Raw genomic sequence first — 27669 nt, 5'->3', positions numbered from 1 at the left:
CTGGTGGGGTGGGGTCTCTTGACCGGCAGCCCTTTCGTGGGGTGGTGGGATGGGGGAGGCTTGGTCTTCAGCATTCGAGGGAGGGAGTAGAGGGCAAAGTGCTGCCTGGGGACGAGCAGAGACCTGGGAGCCCAGGCAGGAGCAGCGGGGAGCAGGAGGAAGAGAGAGGACAAGGGGAAGATGGAGAGAGGGTGCAAAAGCCGGGAGAGCAGGGAGCCCCAGGGGAGAGGGGCTCAGACCCGGCTGGGAGAAGGGGCAGGGGAGAGAGTGAGGCCGCAGGCAGGGAGGAGGGCTGAGCGCTTCCCTGCACCCCGAGAGGGTTTTCTTTACTGCTAACAGCATGCTATTTACTTTCCATTTAAATTTGAGATGTTGCTATAAATTATCAACCAGCTCCTTGTTCCTGTAGAGTTTATAACTAACTACCTGGGTTACTTATTGTTCAGGTAACAAAGGGGATCTGAAAAACGCCCCAGGGATAGAAGTGGGGCCTTTCGTCTCGGCAGGGGACCGAGCCCCAGGGAGAGGGCTGGGGGAGCCCAGTGAAGGCCTGGGGGGTGGGAAGGTTGAGGCTGGAGAGATGGTGTGGACTTGAGACACCCCGGAGAGGCTGTTTCTCTGGAGAGGATGGTGTCTGGGAAGAGGCAGGAGCCTTGGGCCTCCCAGGGGTGCCCCACTTTTGAGGCCACAGCAGGAGCCTGAGTTCTCCCCTCAGATCTCTATCCTTAATCCAGAGAAGAGACTTTGGGCAGGGCTCTTCTCCTCTGCCTGAGTTTCCCAACCTAGACAATGAATAAATCTCCATGCCCTGCCTTGGTGCTATCCCTTGAGGCCCACCGACTTCCCTGACCTCTCTCTTCCTCACCCAGTTTCTTCCTTTGACACTGGCTTGGCTGTCCCTGGAGACACTGGCTGATTCCTTCCTCAGCGCCTTTGCATGTATGGCTTCTCCTGCTTGGCACTGTTTCCAAATATTCTCTTCCTTCAGCTCCCTGATTGCCCCATCCCCAGGCACTCTCTCTTTCAGTACTTTCACTTGTCTTTTATCATTACGTTTTATTATCCTACTTGTTTTCTGTCTCCTGCCCGGAAAATAGGGAGCTCTTCAAGGGCAAAGCCTGTGATGCCCTGTTCACCACACATACCCTTGAAATGTGTCATGTCTGACACACAGCATGAACGAATGGATGAGTGACCAGGGTGATCGGAGGCCCTGAAAACACCTCCTGCCCTTGCTAAGGAAGCGACCAGGAATGAGAGCTCTTTCCTGGCGGTCCTCACAGGTCCTCTTTGTCCTTGAGCAGTTAAAATCCCAACCTGGAAACTCTGTTTCTCCCCATCAAGCAGCTCCAGGAGACTGTGACCTAGAAAGACCATAGCCGAGGTAGGACAAAGGATCTGACAACATAGACAGAGGCCCTGGGATCCCATCCCAGCTCGCCCCTTTCCAGTTCAGACAGATGGTTTTCATTTTCTGAACCTCAGTTTCCTGAGATGAAACTAATAGAGCATTAAACAGCATGATACTTGCAAAACTGCATATGTAGTACGTGTAATAAATGAAAGCTGGCCCTATCATTTTAGGTGGTCCTGTTTTACAGATGAGCAAGTTAAGGCTCAGAGAAGCAAAGTGACTTAGCTCTTCTTCTTTTTTTTTGTACCGGGGATGGAACTTGTGACCTTTCACTTGGGAGGCAGGTGCCAGAACCACTGAGCTAAATCCCTGGCCCCTACTTAGCTCTTCTGAGTAGCAAGGGTGGGACTTGTGCCTGAGTCCTCCTGCCCCACTGCCCAGCTCCCTTGAGGTTGCATAGGTTCACCTGTAGGTTCACCTCCCATCCCATCCTTCTCGAGATTCAACTCAGGCTGCGCCCACCTCTGTGCAGTGTTTTAGAGCACAAGAAGGGATTACAAATGCATACGATTCATTTTTTCCTCTTGACAATCTCTGCAATGTGAAATATCTTTAGCTCTATCTCACAGATGAGGAAACTGAGGCACAGAGAGGTTAAGTAGCTTCCCAGGGCTGCTCAAATAGTGGATGGCTGAGCTGGTATTTGAACTCAGATCTAAGGCCCCTCACACTGAGAATCTGGTTCCCCTTCCAGAAGAGCGGCCTCCGGGCTCCACAACCTTGGATACCAGAGAGCAAAGGCCTCCAAACCTTGGATATCTGGTTGACCTGCATGGGCGGGAGGCAAGAGACAGGGTATGGGCAGATCTTCACCCTTCCTGGGCTAGGAGACCACGGGATGACACTGCTGGTGAAGATGATGAGGATGACAATGATATTGTTCACTTACTAAACCCTATGATGGGCCTGACCCTGCTCCAAACCCTCCATCCCCATTTGGAACTCATTTAATTCTCTGGAGAGCAGCATGAGGCAGACTTGGATTTACCCCACGTACAGGCAGGTGGATCATGGGAATTATGCCTGGAGCTTTGGCCTCTTAGTTCTGAGTTGGGGAAGATGTGTGTGTGTGTGAGAGAGGGAGAGACAGAGAGGGAGAGGGAGGGAGAGAGAGAGAGAGAGAGAGAGAGAGAGAGAGAGAGAGAGAGAGAGAGAGAGAGAGCACGAGCAACCAAGACAAAGAGCCAGAGCCAGAGAGACTGACTCAGTAGCTTCTAGAAAAAACTGGCACACATGACTTCTCCCAGAAAAGGGGAGGACAGGCCCTCTTGGCTTTCTGTCTGCTCACTGGCATTTTAAATTCACTTTTGTTGTTGCCATTTTGAATTTGTTGTCCAACTCTACCAGGAAGTGTTTTAAAATGTCAAGTTCCTCGTAGCTCACTTGAATCACTTGACCACTCTCTCTTCCCATTTTCCCGTTCAGATATATGTGTGGTCTTTATAACAAGCGTAGCCTGTTTATGGGGGGGTGGCTGGCCTTGGTTTTATCTCATTTTTATTTGACTTATTGACCTGGTGTGGGAGAAGTGGGGAGAGAGCGAGAGAGCGAGAGAGAGAGAGAGAGAGAGAGAGAGAGAGCGAGAGAGAGAGAGAGAGAGAGAGAGAGAGAGAGAGAGAGGCTTTATGAGAATATGAATGGGAATATAAATATCCAAGGGACAGTGGCAGAAAGTGAATCTTTAGTCTGGGCCTAGAAGAGAAGCGACGCCATGACACTATCCACTCTGGAAAGGAGGGGGGCAGGGAGGGCGAGGGAGGGGAGGAGAAGGCCATGACTGCAGCTGCAGGAGGAGGGAGGCCGTCAGATAAACACGTTTGCTGGCAGCACAGGCTGGACTTTGGACTGCCCTTCCCTCCTAGCTCTGACTCCTAGCTCTGACTGGCACCCGGGACGGGGGCAGGTGGAGAAGAGAGGCCCCCAGGAGCCCCTGAAGGCAGGGCAGAGAGAAGCTGGGGGAGGCCTGGGGGTCCCAGCACCACGATAGTTGTTTTTTTCAGTACTGGGGATTGAACCCAGGGGAGCACTATAGCTCAGACATATCCCCAGACTTTTAAAATTTTGAGACAAGGTCTCGCTAAGTGGCCCAGGCTGACCTTGAAGTTGTGATCTGTGCCACAAACGCCAGCTAGGTCACCTTGGACAAATGACTTCACCTTTCTTTCTGAGCCTCAGTTTTCTCACCTGGGGAGCAGGCAACCATGTCATTCCTCCTTCCTAGGGTCATTGTGAGATTTAAATGGCCAGCCTGTAGCACAGGGCTGGCTCAGTAGATACTCAAGGAACTTTCCTTGTCACCATTATCATTCTGCATGCAGAGGGACTTGATGTATCTGCTTCTGGCCAACTTAAATCTGTCTGTCTCCACCTACTTTTTCTCCCTATCTGGGAATCCCCCATAAAAAGGAAGTGAGAGGGGTCCGGGGATTTAGCTCAGTGGTTCTGCTGCCTGCCTTGCAAGTGCAAGGACCCGAGTTCGATCCCCAGAACCAAAAAAAAAAAGGAAGTGAGAGGGTCAAAGCTAAAGCTTACAATGATGGCTGTCTCTGTACCCTCACATCTGAGAAGGCATGGGCCAGGAAGGAGCTGTTACTTTTATTGTTGTTTGTTTTGTTTTGTTTGTTTGTTCTGAGACAGGGTCTCCCCAAGTCACTAAATTGCCCAGGTTAAGCTTGAACTTGTGATCCTCTTGCTTCAGTCTCCCTAAGTGCTGGGACTACAGCTCTTGTGCCACCGTGCCTGGCTTACAATTTAGTTTTGAATATTATTAACAGTTGGCCCTCCTGATGTACAGGTTCTGAATCCATGAGTTTCAAATCCGTGAATTCTGCTAACTGGAGGTGGAAAATAGCTGGATGTGGTGGCGCATGCCTGTAATCCAAGCATTCTGGGAGGCTGAGGCAGGAAGACTGTAAGTGAGTAATCCTGTCTCCAAATACAAAATTGACTGGGGGACATAGCTTACTGCAAAGGTCCTGAGTTCAATCCTTAGTACTGGGAGAAAAAAATCAGAAAAATGGCCTAGGGTTGTCATTCAGTTGTAGAGTGCTTGACTAACACGTGTGAGGCCCTAGGTTTGATCCTCAGTACTCCCAAAACAAACAAACATGAAGACAAGAAAATACTAGAAAATAATTGTACCTGTACTGAACACATAGAGACTTAAGTCACCATTCTCTAAACAATGTATTTCTATAGCATTTACATTGCATTAAGTATTGTAAGTAACCGAGAGTGATTTCAAGACCACAGAAAGATATGTGGAAGTTATATGCAAATACCACACCCTTTTATATGGGGCACTTGAACATTGGTGGGTTTTGTTCTCCTCAGGATATCAAGGGATCACTGTACAGATTACAGTATATTACATAATATTGTGATATATTGCATTATTTATCTATGTATGTATGTGATATTGGGGATAAAACCCAGGGCCTAGTGCTTGCTAGGCAAATGCTCTACCATGAAGCCACACCCCAAACTTTAAAAAATTTTTAATTTTATTTTGAGACAGGATCTCACTAAGTTGCCTAGGCTGGCCTTCCTTGAACTTGCAACTCTCTGCTTCTTTTTAAAGTCAGTACGTGTTTAAATTAAACAAACATTTAGTCCACGTTTGCAGTACACAATGTTTCCATTCATCATGGGGAGGTGGAAACTCATCTCAATTCTCTTTACTCCCTTTTTCCTCTTCTGCTTCTCCCTCCCTCCGTCTCTAGATCCTCTTCTCATTTGCAGAAGATCTATCTTCCTGTTTCCTATATCTGTCTTTTATTTTGCTCTTTAAATTTTGTATGCTTTGGGTTTCTCATATAAGAGAAACATACTTTAGAAAGGACAGAGAGCTACATAGAGAACTGTCCCCAGAACCCCTTTCCCTTCTGGTGGCACCAGGGTCTCCAAGTCCTTGTGTGTCCTCTGGTGTTTTGTATGTACACAGGCAAATACAGTGGAGCCTTGATTATGAACTCAATTTGTTCTCGAGGGTTGGTTGTAACTCAAGTTGGTTGTAAGTGAAGACTGTTTTTCCCATAGGAAATAATGAAAATACCCATAATGTGTTTCGAACCTCCCAAAGACCCCTTAACTAACCTTTTCATAATAAAAAAGAGTTGTATAATGTGCATAGTTTACCAGAAACACCAAAAATTTTCCTAGTGTATTCACCAAAAAGTTATAAAATGTGCCTAGTTTACCAGAAACAACAATTTCATACTGTACTCACCATTCAAGTTGACATCTTCGGCTTGCAGGAAGGGAGGAGGAAATGGAAGGTGGGTATTGTTTGGAAGGAGCATCCCCTTCCATAAGAACATCAGGAATCCGGCTCTCTGGGGTCCTTTCTCTCCTTGGGGGAGTCTGTATCCCACTAGACCTGCTTCTGGCTCACTAGGTCTCAACCTTTTCAGAACTAAAAACTGGTCTAAGGTTGTCTGTTTCTGCCTTTTATCTAACACTGTTCTGTAGTATGACATGATTCGTCATTAAGCAAGTGAGTGCAAGGATTGGCTTTTTCTCCATCTGGGTGGGTCTGCTCCACAACTGTGTGTAGCTCTGTGCATTTTTTCAGGATTTCCTTTATTTTGCTGCACTGATTGTTGATACTTCCCCTCCTCTTCAGAAAGCTCCTCAGCTACCATTCTCTGTTGCTCAGGCAGAAGTTGCTGAAGTTCCTCTGTAGACAATTCCTCTGAGTGTTCCTCCACCAGTTTCTCAACATCACCCCCCACGCAAGCCTACGGACTTTGCTATAGTGACAGTGTTATCAACCACGGGGGCAATTGAAGGCTCAGGGGCCTCTGAAAGTCAGCCTTCAAAGTCTCTCCCGTATAATTTTAGGCCACACTTTCTTCTAGGCAGATCTCAGTGTCCTTAGAGAGACATTGGCCCAGGATTTCTCAATTAACCCCACACAGGAAAGAATGTTGCAATGTTCCTTCCAGAACTCTTTAAGTGTTAAATCTGTAACTGAGACCATCTGGAAGCACTTTGGGAACAGTTCCTTTGTGTATAGCTTCTTAAAATTAGCTATAACTTGCTGGTCCATAGGCTGCAGTACAGGAGTTGTATTAGGTGGGAGGAACTCAACTGAGAACCATGGGAATTCTTCAGCCAATTCTTCTTCCAAATCTCGTGGGTGACCAGGAGCATTGTCCATGATGAGGAGAGCCTTGAGTGGTAAACCTTTGTCCTCTAGATATTTCTTAACGGTAGGACAGAAAGCTTCCCTGATCCACTCAAGAAAAAGTACTGTTGTTACCCAGGCTTTTGTGTTTGATCTCCACATGACCCCTAGCCTATTCTTCATGACTTTATGTTTTCTGAGCACTCTAGGGGGTCTCAGAGGGATAAACCAAGAGAAGCTTTATCTTGAGGTCACCACTTTCATTGGTACATAGCAATAAGGTTAGCGTATCCTTCATAGGCTGGTGGCCTGGTATTTTCTTCTCTTCTTGGGTAATGTATGTCCCCTTGGGAATTTTCCAGAAAAGGCCAGTTTTATCACAGTTGAAAACCTGATGAGAGCATAAGCCATTTCTCTGTGTCATCATTTCAAAGTGGTGTATGTAATTTTTCAGCAGCCCTTTTATCAGCACTGGCTGTTTCACCATGCCCAGTTATTCTATGAACCCAAGTTCTTGCTTTATTTATTGTTTTGGTACTGGGGATCAAATTCTGGACCTTGTGCTTTTGAGGCAGGTGGCAGCATCACTGAGCTAAATCCCCTGCATGCTTTAAAATTGTGAAACCACCACTTACTGCCATGAAATATTTCACCATTATCACTTATTGATGGATAACACTTTATCAGGTCTCCATTTTATAGCCCTGGCTTTTTCACAAATTATAGGTTCAGATAGGCTATGATCTGCCATCTGCCTTTTGTTTATCCACACTAATAATAGCCTTTCTACCGCATCTAACACTGTTGATCATGACTTACTAATTTAAGTAACACCTTTAGCAGCAATAGCTTCCTTATGCAAATCTTTTCTCTGTAAGATTGTTGAGATGGTGGATTTCAACATGCTGTACATATTAACAAGATCAGTCACATGAATGCCACTCATATTTCTCCACAATTTTCTTCTTCTTTTCAATCGTAATTGTTTTCTTTACCTTCTATTCCTTCCTTAGCTTTTTTCTAGCTTTTTGGGGGCCATTTTGATAGCATTTGTAACGATTATATAAACACTGACCAAAATCATGTCCCAAAACATGTGCATCTGGGCTCAGACTGATGCTCATGTATCCTTACATATGATTTTCTGGCATCATGAGTCCTTGATTACAACTGCACAAGTGGCTGGCATTCAGGTCCTAACTTAAGACTTTGGGTGTAAGTTAAAACTAAAATTCCGGTCGTAACCCAAATTGTTCATATGTGAGGTCGGTCATAGCTCAGTGGTCCACTTGTACGTGGAAAGCCTCTTTGACTCCCAGATACCAGATGAACCATCTGCATGGCTACATGCAGAGCTCCTGCCATGGGGGACAGAAAGGAGGCGCAGGTGTCTTTTGCTGGGTCTCTTGGTTGTTTCTAGTCTCAAGGTGTGGCCAGCAATGAGCAGCATGTGCCATTTGTCACACAGGCAAATATCAGAAGGCTCTGATTCTAGAAGCAGATTTCTGTGTCAAGCAGGGAGAGGCGAACATAGACTTTGGAATCACAAAGATCTGGGTTCAAATCTCAGTTCTGAGCTGGGACTGGTGGTGCTCATCTGTAATCCCACTACTCTGGGAGGCTGAGACAAGGGGATTGCAAGTTTGAGGCCCGTCTGAGCAATTTAGCAACGTATTGAGAACTTATCTCAAAATAAAAATAGAAATAAAAAGGGATGGGGATGTGGCTCAGTAAGAATGCACCAGATTCAATTCCAGCGATGTGTACACACACACACACACACACACACACACACATATGGACACCCTCCCCAAAACCCCTCAGTTCTTCCTGTTTTAGCACTGTTGGGTTGAGCTTCATTTGATACCTGCCTGTCTTTAGTGGGAGGGTTGAGATAGTAGGAGAGGAAGAGAATTTACAGTATGTGGTGTGTGTACTCTGATCCTTTCCACTCCCCACTGGGAGACCCATGCACAGCAAAGGACAGGGACGTGAATCACAGATGCCTCCAGTCCCTTGTGTCACTGGAAGAATCTCAGTGCACAGAATGAGCTTTTGGTGCTCGAACACATACAGTTTTGACACAAGGAGGCTTCTGAGTGCCAGCCCATAACCGTCACCTGAACCCCACAGGAAAATCAGCTGCCTGCCCTCAGCTTTGGGAAACCAGCCAGGCTGCTGCCAAGGGCCCAGTGCACACCATCAGGCGTTTTGATCCTGTGTGAGTTTTGCCTGATCAACTGACTTAGAACTGAATCCCTTTTGATAATATAGGAGTCTGTGAGGCTGGCCTTGTGACCTTGGTTAAGAGATACAAGTGACACAAACTTTCTAAGCCTCAGTGGCCCTGGCTATAAATTGGAACAATCCACATTTTTCTGGTTTTTTTTTCATTTGGGTGTATGTGTGGCACTGGAGATCAAACCCAGTGGTGCTCTGCCACTGAGCTACATCCTCAGCCTTTCAGTTTTTATTCTGAGACAAAGTCTTGCTAAATTATCTAGGTGGGACTAGAACTTGAGATGCTCTTGCCTTGCCTTGATTATAGGTGTGCATCACCAGACTTGGCTCTCTGTTTTTGTTTTTCCAATAAATTTCCCATCATCCACTTTCCCCTTCCCCCATCTGTCCCCTCCCTTATGTACGCATCAGTGGCACAGTCAGGCCCATTTTGGGTGCCAAGACCAGACCACTGCTGCCCTGAGGTGTTCTCCACTTCTCACAGTGGAGAAGACACATGTAACATCCCCAGGTAGGATGTGGGGAGGAACTTTAATGGAGGAACACAGGTGAGGACTCTCCCTCCCAGGGTTGTCTGGCTTCCGGCAGAAGTCTCTTCATGCCTCCCCATACCCGTGTGTCTGTGTGTCCACGGGGCTGGGCCCTGGCCTCGCTGTTCCCGAAACCAGCTGAGGCTCCTCGGCTGCGTGACTGCTTTCACCCGCAATCCCCACGCACAGAGAGGACGCCAGCCTCAGGATCCGTGAGCACCCGCCGAGCAGACCCTGTCCTTATCCCCTTTCCAGGGAAGACCCATGGCGCGTGGCAAAGATGGTCAAGTCCTACCTGCAGCAGCACAACATTCCGCAGCGGGAGGTGGTCGACACCACCGGCCTCAACCAGTCCCACCTGTCCCAGCACCTCAACAAGGGGACGCCCATGAAGACGCAGAAGCGCGCCGCGCTGTACACCTGGTACGTCCGCAAGCAGCGAGAGGTGGCGCAGCGTAAGTACGACCCAGCCCGGTCCTCCCTGCGGGGTTGGGCCTCTCCTGACTCAGGTGGGGCTGGGACTTCACCCCTCCTCCTTACACAGACAGGAGATGGAGGGGAAGTCAGGGGGATTCCACAATCGTCGACGACCTGTTCCACACAGGGCACTCTGGGGAGGGCAGAAGAGTTGGCGTCTAAAGATGGATGTCCTCATGTCTGCCTCCCACACAACATCAACAGTAGAGCTTGTGTTTATTGAGCACTTACTTTGTGCCAAGCCCAGTGCAGAGTATTAAAATATTTCCAAGTGGTGAACAGGCTGTGGTGGGAAGGGTAATCTATCCTACGTCAGGGATGCAGAGGGCTCAGGAAGATTCATACTAGAAGCACAACCTTTAGATTAGGTCTTACACTGTGAGTCAAATTTTGACTCACGGAGACACAGGAAAGGGTGTTCCAAGCAAGAGGAACAGCGTGAGTAAAGGCTCCGACGCAAGGTGTACACTCAGGGAACCTCTGCCACAAACCCAGAAAGAGCTGAGGGCACTATTACTCAGGTGGTGGTGAGTTTCTTTATCCAGGCCTCTGTTTTGTTTGTTTGTTTGTCTTTTGAGACAGGGTCTTGCTATGTAGTTCAGGCTGGTCTTGAACTCACTATGTAGCCCAGGCTGGCCTTGAACTTGCAGTGATCCTCCTGCCTCAGTCTCCCAAGTGCTGGGATTACAGGCATGTGCCACCACACCTGGTTATCCAGGCCTTTGACTCCCCAAGTTTCAAGTGCACTTTCACACTTTTGAGCAATTATCTAGGTGTGAAAACTTTCTTTTTTCTGTAGTTGGGATTGAGCCCAGGGTCTTTGCTCTAAGTTACATGCCAGCCCCGTTCCCCTGATTTTTGGTTTGTTTGTTTTTTGGTACTGGGGATTGAACTCAGGACCTTGTGCTTGCAAGGCAGGCTCGGTGCTGCTGAGCTAAATCCCTGGCCCTGGTTTGTTTGTTTTAAGACAGTGCCTCATTAAGTCAAACTTGAATCCTCGTGCCTCAGCTTCCAAGAATGTACCAGCATGCCTAGCTAAAACTTTTTGATAGTTCTTAATTTTCCAGGTTTTGTGTGTGTGTGTGTGTGTGTGTGTGTGTGTGTGTGTGAGACAAGATCTTGCTGTGTAGTTCAGGCTGGCCTTCAACTCACTATGTAGCCCAGGCTGGCGTTGAACTCATGGCGATCCTTCTGCCTCAGCGTCCTGAGTGCTAGGATTACAGGCGTGTGCCACCACACCTGGCTTTTCTATTTTTTAAAATGGTTCTGGGGATTGAATCCAGAACTGGGGGTGGAACGCAGGGCTTCATGTGTGCTTGACAAATACTCTACAGCTGAGCTATACTCCCATCTCTTTTAAAAAATTTTTATTTTGAGATGAGGTCTTGCTAATTTGCTCAGGCTGGCCTCAAACTTGTGGTCCTCCCACCTCAGTGCATCCCCTTCCCCCAGGAGCTGAGATTCTAAGCACTCACCACCTACTGGCTAATTTTCCAGTTTTTGGAAAAAGCAAATACACACTTGCTTTAAAAAGGAAAAGAGCCAGGCTGGGTGGTGCACACCTACAATCCCAGCACTCTGGGAAGCTGAGGCAGGAGGATGGCTTGTTTGAGCCGAATCTGGGCAACTTAGCAACTTAGTGAAATCCTGTCTCCAAATAAATAAAAAGAGCTGGGGGTGCATTTCAGTGTGAAGGCCCTGGGTTCAATCACTAGTACCAAAAAACAAAACCCCCAACCCCCAGAAAAGCAATAACAGAACAACAACAAAAAGCAACAAATAGAAACAAAGCAAAACCAAATAGGTATCCTGCTCCTAAAGCACCACTGGCATTCCCGGGCTCTCTGATCTCCTTCCAGAGAGAGTTTATGTACACACTAGCTATAGATAGGTTTTTTTTAGCTCATAGGAGCATAGTACACACAATGTTTGGGACTTTGCTTTTTTTTCTTAGCAATAAATCTTATATATCTTTTCACATCGGTATTGAGAAATTGGTTGACTTTATTTGTTTTAGGGGCTGCTGGCTGCCATTTGCAGGTGACATGATTTGTTTAACTGGTCACCTACCAAAGAACTTTTGCAGGTTTTCCAGTCCGCGGTTACAGATATGAGCTCATGCTCACATGTGAGCCTGTCTGTAGGAGAAATTCCCAGAAGTGAAATGTTGGTACTTTACAATCCTTGATGGATACAGGAATGGTGGAGCATTCCTGTGATCCCAGGTACTTGGGAGGCAGAGGCAGGAGGATTACAAGTTCAAGGCCAGCCTGGGCAGTTTAGTAGAGACCCTGCTTCAAAAGAAGGAAAAACGGAGGAGGCTGGGAGTGTGGCTTAGTGGTAGAGCACTTAGCTAGCATCCATAAGGGCCTATGTTCAGTCCTGAGCACTGAAAAAAAAATTTATACAATCATGAACAGTATAGATCACTGTTAAAAAATTTATACGGAACATATAATTAATATATAAATAATTATTGGTAATATTTGTTATATATTATAATAGACATTTCTTGATTCTTACTCCATGCCTATTACCCTTTACCTCAGTTATTGGAGGGGTTGCTTTGTTTGTTTGTTTTTTAAGACAAGGTCTCAGTATGTAGTTCAGGCTGGCTTTGAACTCACTCTGTACCACAGGCTGGCTTCAAACTCATAATTCTCCTGCCTCAGCCTCCTGAGAGTGCTGGGATTACAGGAGTGTATGTTCAACCCACTTGGCTGGTTCACTTTCTACTGATAGTAATACACACTCGGAAAAATAATACATAACAGTACATTCTGGTACTGTTTTCATTTGTATGAGAAGAAACAATAAATATTTATTTTGAAAATCTGTTAGACTGGGTTTAGCTTCTGAGAGAATTTGATGGTCTTCTCTCAAAACTATCACTGGAAGAAAACTGATAATATTGCGGAAAGTGCATTTTCCCTTTCTAACAGTTAGAAATGTAATCAAAGATTTCAGCCTGGAGCTGAGAAGAAAGAAGCAAACTATGGCCCAAATGTCTATCCCCTGAGAATTTTTATCTTTAAAAGAGAAATGGGAGGATTTGAGATGCAGCATATTCAAAATATGCCTGAATGATTAGGACTTTTTCAATAACAAGGGTCAGAACCCCAATTCAAATAGATTTAAACAACAACAACAACAACAACAAAGACTCTATTGGCTCATGAATGTGAGTCTAGGGCTGATTCAAGCATAGCTAGATTCAGGGTTTCAAATGATGTCTGCACAGCATCTCTTGGTTCTTTATTCCTCTTATGTTGCCCTTACTCTCTGGCCGACTCTCCTCATACGGACAGGTGGGTCCCCCAGCTCTGGGCTGCCATCCTGCCAGCTTAGCAAGCCCAGAGGGAAAAGAACTCCTTTCTTCAGCTATTTTTTTTTTTTTTTTTGTACGGGGGATTGAGCTCAGGACCTTGTGCTTGCCAGGCAGGTGGCAGAACCACTGAGTTAAATCCCTGGCCCCAAACTCCTCCTTTCAGATACTTTCAGTTCAATGGACTCTTTCTTTCTTTCTTTCCTTTTTTTTTTTTCTTCCGGTACCAGGGATCAAACTTGGGTCCTTGCGCTAGCACAGCAGGCAGTGAAACCACTGAGCTAAATCCCTGGCCCACTCTTTCTATTTTTAATAGTGTAAACTTTTAAATGAAGTCTAACATAGAAAAAGTGTACAAATTTTAAGCGTACAGCTCAGTGAATTTCACAAAGTGAACACACCAAATGTAACTACCAACGCAATAAAAAAGGCATTACCAGCTCCCCAGTAGCTCTATCCCTGCTCAGTAGGAGCAATCAATAATCCTGACTTCTGTCATCATAATTATGGCTGTTTTTGAAGTTTATACAAATTAAATTATATAAAACAGCAGCTTCTTTCACTCCATATGTTTGTGGATTCATTCATGTGGCTCCTTGTCATTATAGATTGGCCATTCTCATTCCTGTGTGTGAATATTCCATTGTGTGGATACAATATATTATTATTTCTTCTTCGATGGACATGTGGATTGCTTCTGATTTGTTGCTATTGTGAACAGGGCTGCTATGAACATTTCGGTACATGGTTTTTGCTAAAGGTGTGTATATACTTCTTTTGGTTGCAGAATTGCTAAGTCAAAGAGTAGACATAAGTTTGGCTTTGTAGACACTGTTAAATAGTTATTAATTCCAATCAGCAGGATTGGAACCTTCCAGGGGCTCCTGGAATTTTGCCAACACTTAGTAATGTCAGTCATTTTCATTTTAGCCAGGATGGCTATGTGTTGGTATTTCATAGTAGTTTTTTTTTTGGGGGGGGGTACTGGGGATCAAACTCGGGTCCTTGCGCTTGCGGGGCAGGTGGTGGCACCACTGAGCTAAATCCCCAGCCCTATTGCATAGTAGTTTTAACTTTCATTTCCTTTGTTTACTTTTATTTTATTTTTTGCAGTACTGGCGATTGAACCCAGGGCCTTTGCCCTGAGTCACATCCCCAGCAGAGTCTAAGTCAGTAAGTTGCCCAGGCTTGCCTCAAACTTGTGATCCTCTTGCTTCAGCCTCTGAAAGTTCTGGGATTACAAGGACCACCACATCTAGTTTGATGTGTGGTTTTTTTTTTTTTTTTTTTGCAGTACCAGGGATTGAACTCAGGACCTTTCGCTTTCGAGGCAGGTGGTGGCACCCCTGAGCTAAATCCCTGGCCCCTTCCTTGATAACTCTTTATGGTGGGTGTCTTTTCATATGGTCAGTGGACATTTGGAGACTTTCTTTAAGGAGTAACTATTTGAGGAGTTTACCCATTTTTCTCATAGGCTGTCTGCTTTTTTTTTTTTCTGATGTATTTGTAGGAGTTAAAAAACAACCCAATTATAAATCCCTTCAAAAATATATGCATTGCAAATATATTCTCCCATTCTGTGGTTTACCTTATCCTCTCTAAATCTGATGTCTTTTGATGAGCAGAAGATATTAATTTTTAACTTTATGGTTAGTGCTTTTTATATTCAGTTTAAGAAATCTTTGTCCACCCAAAGGTTGTGAACTTATTTTATATTTAGTTTTATTTTACTTTTCACATTTAGAGCCACAATCTAGCTGAAGTGTTTTTTTTAAATGTAGGATTTGAGACAGAAAATCAGGATTCACTTTTTCTTTACAAGTTGCTTCAGCCTTTAGTTTTCCTCTCAGCTTACTGATGGAGATACCAGTGCCCAGGATTCATTTTTTTCTCTTATGTAATTGGCTACTCAGCATTATTTATTGAAAATAAGATCGAGGAGCCAGTCCCAGTGGCCAGGGGCATGTGGCATTTTTGTTGGCTGGCATGAGGTACCCCACCTCATCCAGGTGGCTGAGAAGGAGGAAGGGATATTCCTGAGGAGAATAGGGTGTTGTTTCTGGCAGAAGGAAATGACACTATGCAATCAAAGGCAGGTGAATGAATGAATGAATAAGATGTTTGACTGGATGGGGCTTTATCAAAGCAGCAGCAAATGTGATTAACATGTCTGCCAACATCATCATCATCATCATCATCATCATCATTTTCTGTGGTAGTGGGGATTGAACTCAAGGTCTTATGCATGCTAGGTAAGTGGTCTACCACTGAGCTACCTCCTCTGACCTTTTAAAAAACAATTTTTATACAGGGTATTGGTAAATTGCCCAGGCTGGCCTTGAACTTGTGATCCTCCTGCCTCAGCCTCCTAGAGTCCTAGGATTATAGACATACAGCTCTTTTAATTTTATTTTTTCAGCCCTCTTTATTTTTGAAATAGAGTCTTGCTAAGTTGCTTAGGCTAGCCTCAACCTTGTGACCCTCCTGCCTCAGCCTCCAGAGTAGCTGGGACATGTCCTAATTATGAGAGGCAATGTGGTGGGTATCTAAATGTAAGCTCAGGTTCAAATCCTGGCTCTGCTACTTATCAACTGCATTAACTTCAGTAAGTTTCCAGCCTTCTTGTGACTGTTTCCCACATCTACACAGTAGGGATAAAGTAGCCTCTACCATAGAGGAGTGTCCTGAAAATGAAATTTATTGGCGTATACAAAGCAAAAGCATTAGCTGTTATTATTATATTATTATAGGTGGTCTTCCTGCCAGATGTTCTCTGAATTTCTCCCCACCCTCCACAATTGCATAAGGTTATCTGCTTTGCCTGTTTGGTAATTTAAAAACTCAAATTTTTTTTTTTTTTTTGAGACAGGGTCTCACTGTGTAGTTCAGGCTGGCCTTGAACTCAACTATGGAGCCCAGGCTGGCCTTGAATTCACAGTGATCCTCCTGCCTCAGGCTCCTGAGTGCTGGGATTAAAAAAACTCAAACTTTTAATTTTAAAACACATGTAAATATACAGAAATACTAGGAAGTTTGTACTGAGAATTTTCATATACCTCTCAGCCAGTTTTCCCTATTATTAACATTAGCTTGGTACATTTAATAAACCAGTGCTGATACGTTATTGTTAAGTAAAGTCTATCCTTCATTCAGGTTCCTCACCACCACACAATGTGGGTGGATTATATTTAGTTGTGCCTCCTAAGGGTCCTTGGTTACGACAGTTTTTTATGTTTTCCTGACTTTTGATGGCCTGGTTGGGGTAACTTTTAGGCTGCAATCTTTTAGGTTTTGGGGGTCAAGTCACAGTGTCTTGTATCCTAGGTTCTGGTCCTGGCCCCTGCCAGCCTGGAGCCATCCTGTGGTACAGCTAGAAGGCAAAATGAAAGCCAGGTGTGGTGTTGCACACCTGCAATCCTAGCACTGTGGGAGACTGAGGCAGGAGGATTGCAAGTTCGAGCACAGCCTGGGAGACTTAGCGAGACCTTGTCTCATAATTAAAAAATAAATAAAAGGGCAGGGGATGTGGCTCAGTGTGAAGGCCCTGGGTTCAATCCCCAGGTCCCCCTGCCCGAAGTGGATATCTGAGTCCATGGGAGCAGGTGTGAATGAGTGTGCAAGCACAGCTGCAGACGACTCTGAAATCTGGGCCAGGTGGGCTTCTAGCAGCAGGCAAGGCTTGGCTTTGGCAGCTCCCTGCCCTTCCCTGGAGCACTGGAGCCTAGCACTCAGATGGTGAGGGCTCTTCTCTGTGCTCACAAAAATCCCTGGGCACTTGACTTTCGCATTCTCTTCATGGCCTGCTCAGGGATGGGCTGATGGACTAATTGCCAATAAAGTGGAGCCAGCTGACAAGGGCTGGCCGGCTCTCTTTCTTCCTGGCCAACATTTGCATTTCAAGCCTGATTTCCAAGTCTGGAGAACTGATGAGAGCTCTGAATCTACCCAGGACATAAAGCTCCATGTTTCTGTTCTACTGTGCCATCCTGGAAAAATATGCAACCTCCCTAAGCCTCATCTTCTTTACAGGGAGAGTAAATATACCAAATCTGAGTAAATGTTAATACTTACTGGAGCCTTGTGTTAAGAAGGCTGGGGAGATTATATCTTAGCTCAGTGGAGAAGCATGCAAGAGTTGATTAGTCATGTCTGCCACGGGCACAGGTTAAGGAAATGGTGGTATGTGTGCTGTATGTTTGTCACTCCCAGATTAGATGATTTTGGAGTTCTAGTTGTAAAACTGGTTCAGCACCCTGGGAATGGAGAGAATTGGGGCTGGTCGTGTGACCTAGCATGGGAAGATGGATTGGTCGGTGGCCCACTTATGGCTCTCTGTGCCTACAGAGTTCACCCATGCAGGGCAGGGTGGGCTGATCGAAGAGCCCACTGGTGATGAGCTGCCTACCAAGAAGGGGCGGAGAAACCGTTTCAAGTGGGGCCCAGCCTCCCAGCAGATCCTGTTCCAGGCCTACGAGAGGCAGAAGAACCCCAGCAAGGAGGAGCGAGAGACCTTAGTGGAGGAGTGCAATCGGTAGATGGCTGGCGGGTGGTGGGGGTGTCTTGGGCCCCTGGGGAGGCTCCCCAGTCCTGGACAGCTCCTGCTGTCAGTCAGTTTAGTCTCGGCCAGAAAGTTGAGCAGACTCAATGTCTGCTCAGTGTCTTGAACTTAACTCCATCCCTGGGATCCCCCACCCACCCAAGAGACCCTTTTGGGGGCCAGTCATCTCATTTCATCCCCTCCACAACCCCATGGCTATCTTGCTCACATTATGACTAAGGTCAGAGAAGCTAAGTCACTTGCCCATGGTCACACAGCAGAAGTGGTGCTGAAACCCAGATCTGCCAGCCCCAAACAGGTAGAGCTCAACTTCTCAGAACCCTCCCCCACCCCCAGGCGAGGGCTCTTCTGAGCCTGGCCTGGAGGCTCATGGGTGGTCACCTCTGCAGGGCAGAGTGCATCCAGAGAGGGGTGTCACCATCACAGGCACAGGGGCTGGGCTCCAACCTCGTCACCGAGGTTCGTGTCTACAACTGGTTTGCCAACCGGCGCAAGGAAGAAGCTTTTCGGCACAAGCTAGCCATGGACACATACAGCGGGCCCCCACCGGGGCCAGGCCCAGGGCCCGCACTGCCGGCCCACAGCTCCCCTGGCCTGCCACCATCTGCTCTTTCCCCCAGTAAGGTCCACGGTGAGTGCTGGCGGTGGTGGTGGTGGGAGATGGGACAGCAAGTAGAAGGGACAAACCAGGAAGGTAGAGCTGGGGGGATGGCCCAGTGGCCCTGGCCACCCAGACCTCTCAGCACTTCAGTTTGGTACCATCTGCTCCATTCACCATGCAACTTCTTTGACACCGTCCACTCCACTGCATTCACTCTATGCTTCTTTGCTCCAACCACTGTCCTCCATCCAGTCGTCCACAGCCCTCTAGCGTATCTACTGCACTCCGTTCCCTGCATTCCACATCATCCCACAATGGTCCATCCACACCCTCCATTGATTCTGTCCATGCCACTCCATCGCTCTCCACCCACTGTGTAACCCTCTACCCGATCTGTTCCATTCCCTCCACTCCACAGCATCCCACAGTTTTGTTGCTCCTACTCCAGCTGCTCCACCCCATCCACTCCATCCAGCTCACTCCACACCAGCCCCTCCTACTCATTTGCTCATTCCGAGGCTTGTGCACCCTGCTTCACTCCATCCTATTCGGTTCAGCCCCGGTTGACCTGGGCCATCTCACTTTAACATTCATTTCAAATCTATCAGTTTAAACCACTGTAGCTCAGCTCAGTTCAATTCAGTTGTTAAAACTCAACTCAATTCCTTTGTGTTCAATGAATTATAATCCAATTTAGTTCATTTAAATTTAGCACAGTTTAATCCAAACAATTCCTATTCAGTCCATTTAATTTAAACATCATTCAGTGAAATTCAGTTAATTTTGTATAGTTATTCTTTGGTATTTGTAGGGGATTTGTTCCAGGCTTCCCTGCTGATACCCAAATCCAAAGATACTCACGTTCCTTATTATATATTTGGGGGGCAATATATGTGTCGAATCTACACCCATCCTCCCATATACTTTAAATAATCTGTACATTATTATATTTTACAATGTAATTGCTACGTAATTACATTGTGTTGTTTAGGGAATAACAAGAAAAAAACTGAACTTGTGTAGTACACTTGTTTTTTTTCCAAATATTTCAATCTGCAGTTGATTGAATCCAAGGATGTAGAGCCCATAGATGCAGGGCTGACTGTAAAATGCAATTCAATGTACTCCAATTCTATTTCATTCAATCCAGCTCTGCTCCAACTCAATCTAGCTCAACTGATTTCAGGTTCAGTTCACTTAAATCTGGTTTAATTCAACCAATTCCAGTTCCTTCTATTCAGCTCAGTTCACTTCAGTGTCATTCCGTGAGCCTCAATTCAGTTTCATTCCATTATCTTTTATTGAGCACCTACTGCATGTCAGGTCATGCTGGGAAGAGTGGATGCAGAGCTGATGCAGTGTGGTGCTTGTATTCAGGGAGCGAGAAGCAGCCAGTGCAGGGCGGGGCCTGAGATGACGCTCAGGCCGTTTCGGGGCTGCGTAAAGAAAGATGGGGCAACTGGCCTGAGCAAACCGGCACAGACTGGAGTGCTGAGGCCTGGGGCAGGTGTGCTCAGGAAATGGGTGCTGATGCTGGACCCTGTTCCCCACTCCAGGCGTGCGCTATGGACAGCCTGCGGCCAGTGAGGCGGCAGAGGTGCCCTCGAGCAGTGGTGGCCCCTTAGTGACAGTGTCTACACCCCTACACCAAGTGTCCCCCACAGGCCTGGAGCCCAGCCACAGCCTGCTGAGCACTGAAGCCAAGCTGGTAAGTGTCCCCCATCTGTAGTGAAAACCCTGCCAACTCCATTTTCCTTTGGATGGTAAACACTGGAGTGGTTCCCAGGAAAGCGGTGTGAGGGGGGATCCACCTCGATTCAGTTTGGCTTCCCCTTGCAGGTCTCAGCAACTGGGGGGCCCCTGCCCCCCGTCAGCACCCTGACAGCTCTGCATAGCTTGGAACAGACATCCCCAGGCCTCAACCAGCAGCCCCAGAACCTCATCATGGCCTCACTGCCCGGTGTCATGACTATTGGGCCTGGTGAGCCTGCCTCTCTGGGCCCCACGTTCAGCAACACAGGTGCCTCCACCCTGGTTATTGGTAAGCTGGTGGGGGGCAGGTGGGGGACCTGGGGGTGGGTAATGGGGTTCCTACAGAATTGAGGAGCTGGGAAGAACTCCCGGGATTCATTCATGCAACATGCATGCAAAATGCCCTGCCACTGGGCTAGGCGGTACCCTACGTCAGTGATATGTGAGGGAACCAAACAGGCCAACATCTCAGAGAGCCAAGTGGGGAGGCAGGCGATACGCATAATGCAGAAATTCTGCAACACTTTAGAACATCAGAAGTCTGTGGGGATGCTGGGCATCGTGGTGCACGCCAGTCATCCCAGCACTCAGGAGGCTGAGACAGGATCACTGCATGTTTGGGACCATCGTGGGCTACATAGTGAGTTCAAGGCCAGTCTGAACTAATAGAGAGATTCTGTCTCAAAAGAAGAAGGGGCCGGGGATTTAGCTCAGTGGTTCTGCTGCCTACTTCGCAAGCGCAAGGACCCAAGTTCGATCCCCGGTACCAAAAAAAAAAAAAGGAGTCTGTGGAAAGAATCGAATAGGGTAAGGGGGACAGATGTTTTGTAGCTTTTTTCTTAAGCCCAGAAAGGTTTAATTTGCAGGGACTATTTGATATTGCTCAATATTAAAGAGAAAAGAAGAGGGTGGAGAGCTAACTCTAGGACCTTTGCACTGCTCGGGAACCCCAAGCCTCCAGGGAACCCAGTTGGACAACCTTTGATCTAGTCACTGCCTGCCTCTCCCACTGGGGCACATAAGGAACTAAAGGCTCACAGAAAGGGAGTGACTTGCCGGGGTCACTTAGGTTGGTGGCAGGTCCCAGTGCACACCCTGGGCTCCAGGAAGGCAGGATGGTCCCACGGGGGTGGGGGAGGCTTGGCTTACACCTGCTCCTCCTGCCCCAGGCCTGGCCTCCACTCAGGCCCAGAGTGTGCCTGTCATCAACAGCATGGGCAGCAGCCTGACTACCCTGCAGCCGGTCCAGTTCTCCCAGCCGCTGCACCCTTCTTACCAGCAGCCTCTCATGCCACCCGTGCAGAGCCACGTAGCCCAGAACCCCTTCATGGCGACCATGGCTCAGCTGCAGAGCCCCCACGGTGAGTGCCCCCTGCCCTGGGTGGGGGGCTGGCTGTGGATGGTGTGGGGGAAGGAGGTGGCTTAGCAGGCGTTGTGCGTGTGTCTGGTACAAGTGCCAGTACATCTGTGCCAGAGGGTGTCTGGGCCACAATACAGCTCCATGACACGTACTGCTGCTTAGTTCTGTGTGCACACACATGCCTGTTAGCCCATTTCAATGTGTGCTTCCAGTGGTTCACTGGTTGTATTCCCAGTTGTGTGTGCACGTCCATGGGTAGGGGCACAGGTCTCAGCCCTTTCTCTGGAAGCCTTAGCTTGGTGGATATGCTGTGCATCACATATGGCCCATACAGGGCCTGGGTGCCACCCTGGCCTCCAAACGCTACTGTGGCTGCAGTAGGCGGTGAGCTCCATGAAGCAGGCTAAAGACTCATTTGACCCCATGCTCGGCTCAGGTGGGGTTTTGCCATCAAACAAGTTCTGAAGTCAACCTTACAGAAATCTTTTGACTTCAGATATTTTTGGAATTTAGGATTGGGGAAAAGGGTTGTGGACCTGTGTATGTCTGTGTGTGTGCACGGTTGAAAGTGCATGTATTCGTGTGTGCATGTGGGTGTTGTGCTTGTGTGTGTGCTACTGGGGCTTGAACCCAGGGCTTTCTCACTGAAGTACATCCCCAGCTTTTTTTTTTTTTAAGACAGTCTAAGTTACTAAGTTGCCCAGGCTGGGCTCCAATTGTGATCTTTATTTTTTTGTACCGGGGACTGAACTCGGGACCTTGTGCTTGCGAGGCAGGTGGTGGCACCACTGAGCTAAATCCCCAGCATCCAATTGTGATCTTCCTGCTTCAGCCTCCTAGAGTGTTAGGTGTGTATCTGAGTCACTGTGAGAATACAGTGGGAGTGGAGTGTCTGCTTCTTGGGATGGGGAGCTGCAGGTGAAACACTGGATTACATATTGGAGAGGCGTCTCTCTCCTTGTTAAGGCTCACAGGCCACCTGCCCTTCCTTCCCAGGCACCCACACTTAGTATAGCAGCCCCTGCGCCTAGTCCAATAGCACTTGAGCTTGTTCTTAGTACAGCAGCACTGCACCTGTGCCTCTGCTTCCCTGTCACACTGGCTGTCACCAGGTGACAAGAGGAATTGCAGTTGGTTCCTGAGCTTCCCTAGGCTGTCCGCCATCAATCCCAGATGAGCAGGCACTGTACTGAAAGGGGATCTATTCCCTGTCTCTGGAGGACCCAGCTTTGGAAATCAGCCATGGGTCCCCAACTACTGCTCCACTGGGCCCTTCAATGGGTCCTGTGCCCACTTCCCCCAGAGCACCAGTCTTGGCCTCTGGTGGGGGTGGCATCTAGGTTGGCCCAGGGCACCATGTCTGCATCCTCCCCTCTCCCTCTCTCCAGCAGCCCTCTATAGCCACAAGCCTGAGGTGGCCCAGTACGCGCACACCGGGCTGCTTCAGCAGACCATGCTCATCACCGACACCACCAACCTGAGCGCCCTCGCCAGCCTCACACCCACCAAGCAGGTAAGGCCTGGGCCTGTCCAGCCTCCCTGGTCCTATCTGAGCCTCCAACTTCATGCCCAGGGGCTCAGGGGGCTGCTCTGGTCCCCTAGGTCTTCACCTCAGACACGGAGGCCTCCAGTGAGTCGGGGCTTCATGCACCAGTGTCCCCAGCCACCACGATCCACATCCCCAGCCAGGACCCTGGTGGCATCCAGCATCTGCAGCCTGCCCACCGGCTCAGCACTAGCCCCACAGGTGAGCACCCTCTGTGGATGACCCCCCGTCTGGGTAGGCAGTGTGTGCAGTGGATGGAGGGGAGGTGGTGTGGGGGGATCCCTGTCTCCTAAACACAGCCCAACACAGTAAGCAGCGTGCGAAGCTGCAGGAATACAGGGCTGGACTTACAGGAAGAGCTCAGGGCTTGACCGAGAAAGGGACTAGGTAACTGGAAGAGGCAGCAGAGGGGAACAACGAGCAGTAAACTGGGCTTGCGGTGGGCCAGATGTGACTCACAATGTGTTTGGTTTGGCTCGGCTCAAGGTTTATAGTCTTTAAATCAGAAAACAACATTTAAAAACTAGAACACAGAAATCTTTCATACAGAAATCCAACTTCTAAGGGTTGGGAGTGGTGGTGCACGGGAGGCTGAGGCAGGAGGAGTGCCTCGAATTTGAGGCCAGCCTGGGTGACATGTTGAGTCCAAGGCCAGCCTGAATTACAGAGTGAGACCCTGCCTCAAAAAACCAAAAAAAGTGAAATAAAAAAAAAGAAAGCCAACCTCTGTGGGGGAAAATGGGCCCACCATCCCACTCTGCCCACTTCTGTCCCCAGCAACCCTGGAGGCTCTTACTTTGCATACAATGTCATGGTCAAGAGTGGGCACGCTGGGGTCAGGCTAACTCTGCCTTTGGGCAAGCTGCCCTCGAGAAGCCTCAGTTTCCCCCTTCCCACCCTGATGGTTGTAGTGTCAGTTACTGAGGGGACTCCATGAGCCAACTCTGTGCTTTACCCCATGAGGCCTCTGCATTATTGTCCCCATTTTACAGATGAGAAAGTGGACACTCAAGGAGGTGACGGACGTGTCTCATCTCCCACAGCTACTGGGTGGCAGAGCCAGGACTTGAACCCAGGTCCAACCCCAAAGCCCGCTGGTTCTCTTAACCATGTCCATCAGTTAGGCTTCTCCCAAGATGCAGGACCAGTAGGATACGGCAGGGAGATTTCCCCTAAGGAACTGGCTCACATGGTGGGGGCTGGTGTCTGTCATCTGCAGGGCCAGTGGCAGCAGGTGGACACTCAGGCAGGAGATAATTCTGCAATCTTGAGACAGAATTCTGCAGCCTCTGGGAAACTTCAGTTTCTGCCCTTAAGGCCTTTGACTGATTAGAGGACGCCCACCCACGTTATTGAGGCTCGCTTCTCTTAAGTCAGCTGATTGTCAAGTGTTAACCAGGTCTACAAAGTACATTCCCAACAACACCTCGATGAGTGTGTGATTCAGCCTGGCTGAGCTAACACACATCACACCACACCACACCACACCATCTGGCTAGGACTTCTCCAGGGTCTGGGGTGGCCCCAGACCCTGGCTGGAGACTTCCCTTGTTAGGAACTGAAGGTAGAGGCTTGGCTTTGGGGAGGCCTCGTTTCTCCTGTCCCAAGCACCCCTAGGGACAGGCAGCTGGGGAGGGGTTGGGGGGCTTGGACGGCAGCCAGCAGCCTGGTTTGTCTCTGCAGTGTCCTCCAGCAGCCTGGTGTTGTACCAGAGCTCCGACTCCACCAACGGCCACAGCCACCTGCTGCCATCCAGCCACAGTGTCATCGAGACCTTCATCTCCACACAGATGGCTTCCTCCTCCCAGTAACTATGGCAACTGCCTCCCGGGTGCTGGACCTTGCACTGCCTGCTTGGGGAGTGAGGACAGCAGCTGCCATGGATGCCTGGGGCTACATGGGCCTCCACTGCCCTCCCTGGAAATCTGTGTCTTGGTCCCCACCTTGCTCTGCCAGCATCAAAAGGGGACAGATGAGGTGTCTCAACCTGAGGAGGGCTGTGAGTTGCACAGGAAGGGACGATGGCAAGCTGGGCAGCAGAGCTGCAGGGACTCTGCAGGGACTCTTCCGGTTGCTTAGGACAAAAAACTTGTTACTTGGAACCAGAGGGGACAGCTTTTGACCCTGGCACCACCAGCCTGGGCCTGTGGGGAGCCCTCGGGCCAAGTGAACCCCTGGTGGTCATAGCTCTCAGGACCCAAGCCTGGGTAGCTGTGACTCACTGAGCTCCAAGAGGCCCTGGATCAACGTGGTCATGCTGTCACTGATGGACCCACCGGGCCACTCCACCCTGCCCCAGCTCCTTCCAGCTGGTGATCCCATGCCTGTGTGTCCTTCTGCACCACCTCCTGCTGTTCACTTCCCCAGTGACTGCTCTGTGCCAGGGCCTGGGGCTCCGATGCCCACACCTGGGAGGGCTCAAGCTAACTGGGCAGACAAGTGGGGTACCCAGCCTCCCTCATCCTGAGCCATCCCTCCCCAGCCCGCTGAACATTTTGTTCCCCCATCATCATGCCTTCTGATGCCAGCCTGGTATCTTGCCTCTGCTTGTAAGACCACTTCAGGGCTAAGAAGTTGTCCTTGCTCTCGTGGGTGCCCTATTTGTGCCAAGTCCAGGTCTCACTGCAGCAGCTTCTGGAGACTCGGGGACCTATGAAACCTTCCCTTGTTTGGGAGGGATGCTGCTGAGCTCAGTGGGAAGCAAGAGCCCAAGCAATGGGCAGAGCTATGTCTGGAGGCAGAGGGTGGCAAATCAGCAGACAGAAGCTACCTGTGTGGCCGGGACAATGCTTGGGAGCCCCAGGCAACTGGCAGCCACCCTGAGGAGTCTGAGGTCCGAAGGGACAAGGCAGCCATGAGAACCCAGGGCACATGTGGCCTCATCTCCTTGGGCCCACTGCAGAGAATCTGACCCTCCGTGGGCTGCCTGCAGCTGGGACTGAGGAAGGGGTGCAGGGAGAGCTGTACCCTCGGCAGCTTGTAGCCAGTTACGAGTGAGGCTGGACATTTATTTAACTTTTAGTAAAGTCAATGAGAAACGTACAGAAACTTCCTGTCTGTCCATGAGTCACCCAGCTGGGGGTAGGACGGGCAGGCAGAGGGACACTGAGGCGGGCCAGGGGCCTGAGCAGGGATGGCTTCAGGGCACACTCCCACACCATGTTTTTTTTTCCTTTTTGTAGTACTAGGGATTGTAGTGGCAGGGCCTCTGCCCTGAACTACATCTCCAGTCCTTTTTAAAAATTTATTTTGAGATGGGGTCTCACCAAGTCACTAAGGTGCCCAGGCTGGGCTTGAACTTGTGATCCTCCTGCCCCAGCCTCCCAGAGTGCTGGGGTCACAGGCCTTCACCACCACGCCTGGCTCCACCTGTTTTTCTGCCCGAGACTGAGGCAAGGTGAGGAGGCCTGAATTCCACCTTAACCTTGGGCATCTGCTGCAGAAGAGCCCTCTGGACGGAACTTAGTCCACAAGTGCTGCCCCACTTCCTGAACCTTGGGCAGGGGTGACGGAATGGATCTTGGACCGCTGGCGGGTGGGTCCTACACACGATGTTTACTCAAAAGGTCCCTGTAAGGTTCAGCATTGACAGGAGGCAGCACCGAGTTCTGGGCCCCTTGACAACTCATTTCTGATGGGCCAGTTGGCTCAGAGACATTGTGCCTGTAAAATCACAACGTGCAGAAAAGGAATTCTGGAAAACAGAAGGGAAAAAACCTCTCTCCTTCTTTTCCTGAAAATATCCTGTTAATTCTATGTAAGTTGGAGGGAGAAGTATAAATGTTTGTCTGGGCCTTGGCATCTTGGGGACCTTTTCCCTCATTTTCTTTTTTTTCAGTACCGGGGCTCAAACTCAGGACCTCGTGCTTGACAGGCAGGTGCGGCACCACTAAGCTACATCCTAGCCATCTTTCCCTCATTTTCTGCAGATTTGCCTCTCACATTAAGCTGCAAAGGGAGAAAGGTCTTCCCCCTTCCCATATGTCTTGCTATATATATAGTTCAGGCTGGCCTTGAATTCACTGTGTAGCTCCAGGCTGGCCTTGAACTCATGGAGATTTTCCTGCCTCAGCCTACTGAGTGGTGGGATTAGAGGCATGTGCTACCACATTCGGTGAAAGTCTCCCTTTACTTGCCCACCACAGACTGTCTTGGAGAGGTAGGGGCATCACTACTTGGCCATTAGTCTTAAATGGCTGGAGGATTCCACCTTACTGAGGCCACAGAATGTTCTGGAACTACAGGTCTGTTGCACCCTCAATAGGAACACAGAAGGGCCGAGTCTCGACTTGCCAGCCAAGGGCTTGAACTTGGAGAGGTGAGTGTGGAACTGGCTTGTCCCCCTTGGGAGCCTCGTTCTTGGAGCCAGGGGGTGCGGCACCCACAGACCAGGGTCAGTTTGCAAGCACAGTGGCTGCACGTTTTGCTAATGGGCACTAGGAAGCCTTGTTGGCCTCCTTCGCCTTTTTCTTCCTTTTCTTTTTTTTGGTCCCAGGTGACACCTGGTCCCTGCTGATCACACTCAACTCCTTCTCTTGTTTCTGGGCCGCTGCTCCACTGGCTGGGGTGGTGGCTTCAGCCGGGTCGATGCTGACTGCCTTCCTGGCTTTCTTTTTCTTCTTCTTGACCTCCTTCTCCCTGTGGTCAGGGCCGTGGATAGCTGATTCCTCGAGAATGGCACTGGCTGACACAGCCGCCTCCTGGCACCGCTGCCACTCCTCAGCGCTCTCCTCGCTG

At 48.8% G+C, this 27669-nt stretch overlaps 2 protein-coding genes across 13 annotated transcripts in view; one reads left to right on the top strand and one right to left on the bottom strand.

Annotated features, from left to right (window-relative positions):
- Hnf1a (HNF1 homeobox A) overlaps positions 1-25465 on the top strand; it is a 27193-nt gene extending 1728 nt beyond the window's left edge. The window contains exons 2-11 of one of the 11 annotated variants that reach the window (XM_021257345.2): positions 9569-9768; positions 17460-17646; positions 18063-18304; positions 19831-19982; positions 20114-20294; positions 21196-21387; positions 22775-22899; positions 22989-23133; positions 23925-24008; positions 24616-25465. In XM_021257345.2, the coding sequence (XP_021113004.1) occupies positions 9569-9768; positions 17460-17646; positions 18063-18304; positions 19831-19982; positions 20114-20294; positions 21196-21387; positions 22775-22899; positions 22989-23133; positions 23925-24008; positions 24616-24743 (1636 nt within the window). In that variant the 3' untranslated portion in view covers positions 24744-25465. Of the gene's footprint in view, positions 1-4208; positions 4326-9568; positions 9769-13746; positions 13876-17459; positions 17647-18062; positions 18305-19830; positions 19983-20113; positions 20316-21195; positions 21388-22162; positions 22309-22774; positions 22900-22988; positions 23134-23924 lie in introns of those variants that run through there. The other 10 variants (XM_021257344.2, XM_013071723.3, XM_087198470.1 and 7 more) reach the window with 10 other exon arrangements.
- Positions 1-27669, bottom strand: part of CUNH12orf43 (chromosome unknown C12orf43 homolog) — a 40673-nt gene that overhangs the window by 4094 nt on the left and 8910 nt on the right. The window contains exon 6 of one of the 2 annotated variants that reach the window (XM_004843643.3): positions 1-27669. In XM_004843643.3, coding sequence (XP_004843700.1) covers positions 27369-27669 — 301 coding nt within the window. In that variant the 3' untranslated portion in view covers positions 1-27368. The other variant, XM_087198473.1, reaches the window with a different exon arrangement.

This window comes from Heterocephalus glaber, unplaced genomic scaffold (assembly GCF_053883595.1).
Source record: "Heterocephalus glaber isolate CG9 unplaced genomic scaffold, H.glaber_assembly_v1.0 deba00001687, whole genome shotgun sequence".
NCBI lineage: Eukaryota > Metazoa > Chordata > Mammalia > Rodentia > Bathyergidae > Heterocephalus > Heterocephalus glaber.
The sequence above is the reverse complement of the archived record's forward strand: the minus strand, read 5'-3'. Positions and strand labels throughout refer to the sequence as shown.